The 10,676-nt window shown below is 35.0% G+C and overlaps 2 protein-coding genes across 2 annotated transcripts; one reads left to right on the top strand and one right to left on the bottom strand.

The window, feature by feature from the left end:
* Positions 1-2,848: 2,848 nt before the first annotated feature.
* On the top strand, positions 2,849-4,477 carry LOC102598714 (amino acid permease 3-like). The gene has a single exon (XM_006366174.2). It carries the CDS (start codon positions 2,849-2,851, stop codon positions 4,253-4,255), a length of 1,407 nt encoding a protein of 468 aa, XP_006366236.1. The 3' UTR covers positions 4,256-4,477.
* Positions 4,478-5,242: 765 nt separating this feature from the next.
* Positions 5,243-10,186, bottom strand: LOC102596751 (probable mitochondrial adenine nucleotide transporter BTL3). Its single transcript, XM_006366169.2, has 4 exons — positions 9,616-10,186; positions 7,026-7,329; positions 5,747-6,211; positions 5,243-5,619 (listed from the first exon to the last, which is right to left on the bottom strand). The coding sequence occupies exons 1-4, from the start codon at positions 10,041-10,043 to the stop codon at positions 5,551-5,553; spliced, it is 1,266 nt and encodes a 421-aa protein (XP_006366231.1). The 5' UTR covers positions 10,044-10,186; the 3' UTR covers positions 5,243-5,550.
* Between the last annotated feature and the right edge of the window lie 490 nt (positions 10,187-10,676).

Consider the following 10,676-nt stretch of genomic DNA (forward strand, 5'->3'; position numbering starts at 1 on the left):
CTTTAAAATACACTATTAAATAGTTCAGGGGTAAAAAATACAGTATCAAATAGTCTAGGGAGGTAATAGGTCCTCATGAAAGTTTAGTATCGCAACAGCAAATCCGACCAAAATTGGGATATTTTTCAGACCCTTATCCCTAAAATTATATACACCAAATAACCCAAACATTATTTTGTGATCGAATTATAATTTTGAGATAACTTAGTTCTCAACCTGACTACCTCTTAACTAAAATAGGGCGTTGGGAGGGTGGGGGGAGTTGACTATTGCACTAAAGTAAAAAAAGATGATGCAAAAGGAGTCTCATTTATAAGGGGGAGGGGGGGCGGGGGTCCCAAAAATAATTAAGTAGGAATTCATTCATTTTTAATGTCTTTTAACAAATGATGACTTGGGATGGATAGCTACAACATCCCTAACCCATTAATCATTTATTTCATGATTCAGACTTTTATGAAAACACTAAGCAGAAATGTATCACATTTTTTCAAAAAAAAAAAAAGAATCTTATATTTTGGAGAGAAAACTATATTTTCGTTGTCTTAATTTATTTATTTTACTTTTCTTTGATAAATTTAAATCAATGGAATATATAATTTGTCAGTCCGATCTAATTTTTTAAAAATTGAAATCAAACCAAATTATCAGCCTATTAATTTTAAAACCAAACTAAGATCAATTTAATTAATCTGGTTTTTAACTAACTCATGAACACCCCTACTTACCATATCAAAACAACCCCTCTTCTCATATGAGATTAAAAATTTCCGAAATTACTTAACGCTTAAAATGTTGAGTGTTTTCTAGGATTGTAACGATTATTGAAAATTATTTGCAATTTCATGGTCTGTACTAGACTTCCAGCCAAATTTTTCATAATTAAGACTTAAGACCAAATAAAGAGATGTTTTTAAGATTTAAAAGTACGTAACAATTAGATAGAGGTGTCAATATAGGTTGGTCCATCCCATCCGGATTAATCCATACAGACTTTGCAATTTGACGGGCCAGGTCGGGCTAGCCCATTTTTTATGTGGGCCAGAAAATGGTAGTGCATAGGCTATGGGCTTTGCCGGGCCAGCCCTCTTTTCTTAAAAGTTATTTTTTATAATTTTTTTAATTCAATTAATATTGACTAGTGTTACTACTTGTTAATCAAATATACAAAAAAACTATCTATATAATATTTATTAAGTTTGATTTCAAGTAAAAATATAAATATTAACCTAATTGTTTTCCAATGATCATAATAAAACACAAAAACTATGATAATATTTTATAAGCTATGGCCTATGTAGTGATTCCCTAGAAATTTTAGGAACTTTATTTTATGTAGTACATATTTTATAAACATAATTTGTATTTAAATTGTAATATTTTAATCTTTAAATAGATTTTGAGTGTAGACTCCTGTTAATTTTAATAGGGAAAATTGTATATAATAGCAAACTATTAATTCAAATTAATGCTATAACCATAGTTTGATTTAATTGTACCCCAAAGCAAACTATTGCTATTACGCCTCTCTCCTGGTGAATCTCACTCGCCACTCTCGTTCTCACTAGGCAATCTCCCTCGCCTCTCTCGCTTTTATACAAACACAAATGTATAAAATGCGTTTGTGTTTGTATAAAGTGAGAGAAAATTGTATATATACATATATTTCCGTTCCCCTCTCTCCCCTCTCCCAGATCTCGCTCGCCACTTTCACAGATCTCGCTCGCCACTCTCACTCGCATCTCTCACTTTATACAAACACAAATGTATACATTTGTGTTTGTATTTGTATAAAGCTAGAGAAAATTGTATATACAAATACAAATGCATATATATATTTTCGTCCTATATACTTATGATTATACAAATACGATCTTCCCCTGCCCAGTTTTCTTTTGTCTTTCTCTCTCTCACTTTATACAAACACAAATTATACAATTGATCTTTTGTATATGTATACCGAAACAGATTATACAATTGCTTTCTTTTGTATATGTATAGCAAAATATACATGTTTATGTTTGCTATGGAACACAATTATGCAAACTATAGTTATATCATACAAATATGATTTTTATTTTTGCTATATGTGAAAGTTGCTCGTTGTAATACTCTATTTTATTTTTATTTGGCTCACGGGCCAGCCCTATCCATATTTCTCAAGCCTCACAAATCGACAGACTTATTCAGGCCGGGCTAAAAAGCTCTTTTCTTAAATGGGCTCCAAAAATCGTAGCCCAACCCTATCAAATCACGGGTTAGGCCAGACCGGCCCAACAGACCTAGCCCATATTGACGGCTCTACAATTAGATGAATCGTTTCACACAAATCTTAAAAACAAAATATTCATTTTCGTGTTTCACTTTATTTATTTCATGCTATAAAGAAAGGGGGAAAAAAATCCCCTGTTGGGTATTTTATATCAATTTGAATTTTAAGTATATAGCCTAGTAATAGAAAAAGAAGCTGTTAATTATGTCTTTAATTTTTTCCTTGTATATTAGGAAACCCATAATCTCTATTAATTTAGGAAATAATTTTATTTTTGTCTTTGTAAAATCGGAAAACCTTTCTCTAATAGGTTAAAAATCTATATATATCTACCATTGTAAAAGCGGACTAATTACGTTTGTGTAAAACCATATAGCAAGAGTTACCAAAAAAAGAAGCAGTTAATTACTTGGTCTTAATTATTATTATTTTGTTATAAATTTAGGAAACTTATAATCCTTATTGATTTAGAAAATTCATTGTCTAAACAGATTAGGATTGGGAAAACCTTTTTCGTACCTTGAAATCTATATATAATAGTTATAATTGAGGATTCAAACGCAAACTCTCTCCGCGATGACAGATCATGTTTCTGTTACTGTGTATGATGAATCGAGTTCTTTTGATGACGATGGTCGTTTGAAAAGAAGAGGGAATGTTTGGACTGCAAGTGCTCATATAATTACTGCTGTGATTGATTCTGGAGTTTTAATAGTTGCTTGGGCTACTGCACAGCTTGGATGGATTGCTGGTCCAGTTATATTGCTTCTCTTCTCCATTGTTACTTACTACACTTCTAATTTGCTCTCTGATTGTTATCGTAAAGGTGATCAACTTACTGGGAAAAGAAACTATACGTATATGGATGCTGTTCGAGCCAATCTAGGTGGTGTTCATGTTAAGATTTGTGGGATACTTCAATATGCAAATATTGTTGGAGTCGCGGTTGGGTATACTATCGCGTCTTCTATTAGTATGGTAGCTGTGAAAAGGTCAAATTGTTTCCATGAATACGGTCATCAGGCTGCTTGTAATGTTTCAACAACTCCATACATGATCGCGTTTGGAGTGGTGCAGATTGTCTTGTCACAAATCCCAGATTTTGATCAGATTTCGTGGCTTTCTATTGTGGCTGCTGTTATGTCTATGACATACTCAACGATTGGTCTTGGTTTGGGAGTTGCTAAAGTTGCTGAAACAGGGAAAGTACAAGGAAGTTTAACTGGGGTTAGTGGTGGAACTGGAATGCAGAAGATTTGGAAAAGCTCTCAAGCTGTTGGAGCTATAGCTTTCGCGTATTCTTACTCTCTCATACTTATTGAGATTCAGGATACAATCAAATCACCACCATCAGAAGCTAAGACGATGAAGAAGGCATCGTTGATAAGTGTGACAGTAACAACTGTTTTCTTCATACTCTGTGGTTGCTTTGGTTATGCAGCATTTGGAGATCAATCCCCTGGAAGTTTACTAACTGGATTTGGATTCTACGATCCTTATTGGCTTCTCAACATCGCAAACATGGCTGTCGTTGTACACCTAGTGGGTGCTTACCAAGTTTACTGCCAACCCCTTTTCGCCTATGTTGAAAAAACAGCAGCTGAACGGTACCCTGACAGTATAATCATCATGAAGGAGATTGATATTCCGATCCCTGGCTGTAAGCCCTTCAAGCTCAACTTTTTCCGTCTAGTATGGAGGACAGTTTTCGTGATCTTCACAGTTCTCATTTCTATGTTGATGCCATTCTTTAACGATATTGTTGGCATTCTTGGAGCCTTTGGATTTTGGCCACTTACAGTCTACTTCCCAGTAAAAATGTACATTGTGGAAAAGAATATTACCAAATGGAGTGGAAGATGGATCTGCCTTCAACTACTTAGTGGTGCTTGCCTTGTTATCTCGATTGCTGCAGCTGCTGGTTCTTTTGCTGGACTTGTTTCTGATTTACAAGTTTCCTGGCCTTTCAAGACGCTTAATTAAACTGAACGACAACAAATTCATCTGCAGCATTTGAGAGACCAATTATTGTTGATGTTCATCTGAAGGAAAAAAAAAACAAGACCTGAACAGGTACTAACCAGCCAGTTGAGAGAGAGTTTGAGCAGCTGAAGCATTGTTAGTATTCCAAGTAGAGTATTGATATTCTGTGGATGATACAATAACATAAACAATGTAATCCTCAAGTTTTTTTTTTTTTTTTTTTTCAAAATGCAAAGGAACTTTTGATTCAGTTTCCTTTTTCTTCATCTTTGCAGTAAAATAAGAGTTACATAATTGAAAAAATCGGATTCTCCCTCCTCCCCCTTCCCCTTCCGCCCCATAAATACATACGGACCTGCCTTTTTACTTGTTATGGAACTAAAAAGATCAAATTAAAACCTACACAACAGATGTTCAAAGTTGAATTTTGTCTAAAACTAATTCAGTAGGAAAACAAATAAACTTCACAACCAAACTTTTTTTCTATTATAGCTAAGGCCAAAAAAACTAGTGGATCCCAAAAAGTGCCACGTGCTTAAAAATTATAGGCTATGACGTGTGAAAAACACCCCCCAACAAAACTTGTAGTGCAGGATTAAGTTGCCACCTTATCCTTTTGACTTATGAGATATGCATTTTCTTATGAGTAATTTGAGCCTTCACAAAGAAACCAAGCCCCCTCGATTCGGCAACAAGAGTCGGTTATGAAATAGTCTTTTAGTCGACTTTCTCGTTCTCAAGGACTTTCTGACATTTTGGTTCTACAGAGACTTTGAATGCAGAAGACAAACTCTTCTATAAAAGTTGCAGGTATATGTGATTTTGCTTTAATACTCTATAACTCTAAGCTTTTGGTTTCTCTTTGTTGATGAAAATGATCATGAATCTTCTCTTCATTTTCCAGGCTAATGTAGCCACAATTTTCCCCCTTTTTTCCGTACTCATGTCGGATCTTTCAAAAATGCACTACTTTTGAAAAATCTGATATGCACCCACCAAAAATCTGCCTTTAACTATAGAAAAGACTGTTACACAATTCATCAGAACTAAATGGAGAAAAATACAAAAGCTTCAACATTTCTCCTCCTTTTAAAGATACAGATACAAAGCCTATAACTAAACAAGAAATTTCTTTAATACCTTCTAAATGAGATGTATTATTCCACCACCGGGTTCAGGCCACACAATACAACAAGGCCAGAAAGTCCCTTGAGATTAACTTGTACAACACTTTTGTCAGCGTCAACTTATAGCACTCCTCGACATGAATGGATTGGGGTAATTGTGTCTTGTATTTATTCTACTTTCAGAACAATCTTCATGAACTCATAAATGAAATAACTGATCGCAGCTGATGGCAAAACCTGAAGAGCACAATAAAAAGATGCATTTCGTTATATACATAACTCTTCTAAACAAGTAAATAGAAGATCAAAGGAACTTTTCTAAAGATAGAACAAGAGTCAACAAGAAATTGTTTGTTTGATGTACCTGCAATAAGCTGGGTGTCAATCCTGCATAGAGAGCAGGAATACCACCTTGCTCAACGATCTTCAAGCTAGTTGCTAATGCACTCATTTTTGTGGCCCGTACCTGCATCTGAAGCTGTCTCCTCACAACTTCAAATGGGTATGTAGCGGCTTCAGCACAAGCACCAGCAATTGCTCCATATATCAAAGTTCTTACTGTACCCAACTCCAGTTGATCTAATGCATTTAGATCTTCACCTTGTTTCATATTTTGTAGTCTTTTCCTCCCTTCTGGTGAATGCAAATAAGCTGATTTTAGTATATCATAAACTCCATAAAAAACTGCGCCTGAAGGTGCCATGCTTATGATGGAAGGAACTAGGCCCTTGTAAAGAGAGAAGAATCCCTCGGTGCGAATCATGTGGCCGAAAGTACCAATTAAGCCTCCCAATGCTTCTCCCCCAGGTGCTACCATTACTGTCCTAATCTGGAATATTGACATTTCCAAAGATAAAAAAGAAACGCGGTCAGATCATCGTCGAACAGGTAGAACTTGAGGTACTTCTTGAATGTTGTCATAAAGAAGAGAGAGCCAAAGACTAGTGTTTTGTATACATAGGACTCACATAAGAAAAGTTATAGCACATGATTAGAAGTCCTGCAGCATGCTAATATATCAAACCTAGAGCAATAATATGATTTTATTACCCAACTCATCAAAAATATTTTCAAATGATTAAATTAGCTGTATTTGTTCCAGATGAACTGAATCTTCAATGACATTCTCCACAGCTGCTTCCTTCGACATAGTCTCTAGCAATTATGCTACTGGCTTTTCTTTAAGTTTAATTAAGTCCCAATCATATTCTCTGACTTTGCTAGTTCTTCTGAGTTCATTCAGATCAGTGACATAGAGTCAAAGCAATCAGCATGACCATGAAAGGAAAACCGAGGAAATTTTGTAAAGATTAAGAAGAGTTTACCTCTTGAAGAAAATAATTTGTCAAGCTAATCAGTCTGAAAATGTCAAATGGGTAAAGTAAATTGTCAAAAGTCCATATCAACTTGCATTATTTTTCGAACCACACAACCTAGGAAATCTAAGAGCTAGTTCCACCATATAACAGGACAAGAAAGATAGTTTCGCGTCCAGTACCAACTTCCAAGGTACTTTAACTTCCCTCCCCTGATTTAGTAATACAGAAACGGATGCATATCCAACTCGACAGAGTTCAACTCATTATGCTTTTAAAAAAGAAATCAAGAAGAAAGAAGATTGACTATACTAAAATATATCTCACAGTGTCCATAGGTATGCAGAGCACAGTGGCTGTAATTCCTGCAGCAGCACCAGCAACAAACCTTTCAAGATTAGTTGCCTCCTCATTACCAGTTAATTTAAGCAGATGATCCCTGTATTTTTCATATGAATAGAAGTTGATAGCCTTAAACGGTGCTGTGCGTAGAATATTGACAAAATTCCCTTTCCAAAATCCCTTGATGCCTTGAGTGGCTGCAATTGTCTTGATGACCTCCAAAAGATGCCTTTTCTCACCACGCACTATATACTCCAGCTTTAATCTCTCAAGAGGAGCAACAAAAGTTCTGAAACAAAAACAATTCAGATAAACAGAAGTCGTCCACAAATAATCAACATTTTACCGGTTATATGCAGTTTATAGGGAACATAACCCATTAAATGCCACTAAAGTACAAGGCTTCAAGAAAGTATTACTAAGATTCACATTGCAAAATTCAAAGTTCCAACACGGAAAGAAGCATTTTCAGCATATAGACACGTTTTGTTTCGAATGCATCAAACTTATCCCGCTAAGATATAGCATCACATTGATCCATTTCACAACCAAAAAGCAGATATATGCCCAGCTCAAGTAACAAGAGTCTAACTCTATATTTCAACATTCATGGTAAAATCTTTCTAGCAATGGATATCCTTTCCACTCAACTCTTCCCATGTGGGCTTCTAGAGTTTTAGTTACTTTGCAGTAGGTTTGGGGTGGACTGAATGGAAAAAAAGAAATCAGAGATACTTTGGAGGCAAAAAGGAGAGTATTTGTAACTTATATTATACTCCCTCCGTTTCAGTTTGTTTGTATGGTTTTGACTTGGCACGGAGCTTTATAAAGTAAAGAAGACTTTTGAATTATGTAGTCTTAAACTAAAGATATGTGAAATGTACCAAAATTTCCTTTAATCTTGTGGTTTTAAACATGCCATATGGAAACCTAGAATTAAAGAGCTGCCAAGAAAGGTTTTTATTTAAACGGATAAAAAAGAAAAGTAGGACAAATAAATTAAAATGGAGGGAGTACATGTTCATCTCTTTTAGTGCACCCAAGGGAGTGGCCTAATGGTCAATGAAGTGAAAGGAGAACTATGAGGTTTCGGGTTCAAATCCCAGCAGAGACAAAAACACTAGGTGATTTCTTACCATCTGTCTAAGCCTTGATGGACATAGTTACTTGATAACTGTTGTTGGTGAGAGGTAGCAGGTATCAAGCAAATATATTTATCTCTTTTAGCCTTTTTATGTAAAAATGAAAATGTACAAGAAGTTGATTGACCTAACATTGGGGAAGCAGACCCTTGACCCCTTCTTAATCATTATTATTACAAATTATTAATAATAAAGAAAAGAGGCTCCAACATATTCATAATTTCATATAACAAAGTGTAACCCTAGGTTCGGTATTTCTTCCTTTTTCCAAGTATCCACACTTCAAGATTCTTATTAATTAATAAACAAACATATTAAATGAATTTATATGCTTAATGTTATACCATATAGCAATAATTACAGTATAATGTTTAATGTAACAATTCATGGCTTTTACACAGAGAAAAGATCAACCTGGTAATATTCATATCTAAGCAATTCAATATTTCTTCAATTACGTAGTATTAGAATCTTCAATTGTTTGTTTTCTATTTTCTTTTGTTAAATAAATAAATAAGGTAAGGTTAGGAACAAGTGGTCACGGATTGAAGTTGTAAAAAATGTCTCTTATAGAAATGCAAGTAAGGTTCCATACAATAGACCAATGTAGTCCGGTCCTTCCCCAAGCATAGTGGGAGCTAAAGTGCACCGGCTGTCCTCTTTTAATTAAGTATCAACTGACCGAATCCCTTGAATTCGAATAATGCCAAGAATACATACGCCAAATAGTCATTCATCCAACTTAAATGACAGGAAAGTCACCATTAGATAGTCCAAGCATGTCCATGCCAAACCAATTGATTCCAAATGATTTTCAAATAGACACTATTTTCTCCATGCCATCAAATTTTACCTTACCACAATGAAGCATTTTGAATATGAAATGGGCTGAATAAAGCAAAATAGACATAACGGATTCATATAGCTGACTTCAACTAGTTTATCGTTGAGGCTTAGTTGATTGATACAAATAGACATTTCAAATATCTTGACTTCAACAACACAAAATCATACCAACAACAACAACAACTAATGGACTCATATAGTTGACTTCAACTAGCTTATCGTTGAGGCTTAGTTGATTGATATAAAAAGGCACTTCAATCATCCCGACTTCAACAATATATAGCTGACTTCAACTAGTTTATCGCTGAGGCTTAGTTGATTTATACAAAAAAGTCATTTCAAATATCTTGACAGAAACCAATACAAAGTCATACCAACAACAACAACAACAAAAACGAGCCTTAATCACAAATTAAACCCGATAAGTTGGTTATGTGAAACAAATTAAACCCGCTAAGTTGGTTATGTGAATCTTCTATATCCATTCAGCTCTATTCAGACTCATTCATTTCAACACTGCTAAGCAAATATGTTTGTTAAAAAGCAAGAAATTACTGATCAAAACCGAAAAAGTGCTCATTTTTTACCTTGAGACAGCTGCAGCAACAGCTCCAGCCCATAGATGTTTAGTAGTATTCAAAGCAGCTCCTCCACCGCTTAGCACCTTCTTCTTCTCCTCCACCTTTTCAACTCTCCGCCGACACACTTGCATTTCACTCTCCGCCGCCGTTTCACCGGAATCCTCCTCAAATCCTTCATTCCCTCCGCCGTTAATCGACACAGTCACCGACAAAAACCGTCCGCCAGTACCGCCACGAACCTCCAATCCGATCCTCCTCCGCCGACTCTCCGAACACAATCCCTGGTTCCCAATCAACGACACAAATGATCTCGGACCCGAATCTTCTAGAAACAACCCACCATCACTACCATTAAACCCGATCGAATTCAAACACAGATCACTACTGCTCAAACTCGAAACCCGAACCCGACCCGGATCCGATGGATTCACCATTTTCGCAACAAATTTCACACTGTAACAAAATGGAATTTGAGAAAAAGGGATTTTTAAAAGAGAGGAAAAAAATGGAGAATGAGAACAATGGAGGAAACAAATGCATTGATTCCATCGTCATGAAGAAGAAAAAACAATTTTTATTTTATTTTTGGCTTAGGACTGTACAAGTTTTTCAGTATTTTTTTTTTGTTTTGATTGTTAATTTGTGACGCAATGCCAGAAAAGGAAAAAAAATATATGCTATTTTAATGTTTTTCATGAATTGATACTTATAGTGACAGATAACTGTTGTTATATGTTTTGGTTAAAGTGACAGGTAACTATAAGGTCAAAACGGATAATACGTAGGGTGTGTTTGGTATGAAGGAAAACATTTTCTGGAAAATGTTTTTCAATTTTTTCATGTTTAGTTGGGTTAAATGTTTTCCAAATCAACTCATTTTCCTCAAATTTAAGGAAAATGACTTATCTTCAAAACTTAAGGAAAACATTTTCCAAAACTCTCTTCCAATTTTCAATTAAAAAAAAATTGTTGAAAAAATCAATTTATTTGGTCCCTACCCTCAAACCAGACCCCCCAAAAAATAATAAAAAATTTAAGTTTGTTTTTAAATTCAATATTTTTACCCC

This window comes from Solanum tuberosum, unplaced genomic scaffold (assembly GCF_000226075.1).
Source record: "Solanum tuberosum cultivar DM 1-3 516 R44 unplaced genomic scaffold, SolTub_3.0 scf00619, whole genome shotgun sequence".
In the NCBI taxonomy this organism is placed as follows: domain Eukaryota; kingdom Viridiplantae; phylum Streptophyta; class Magnoliopsida; order Solanales; family Solanaceae; genus Solanum; species Solanum tuberosum.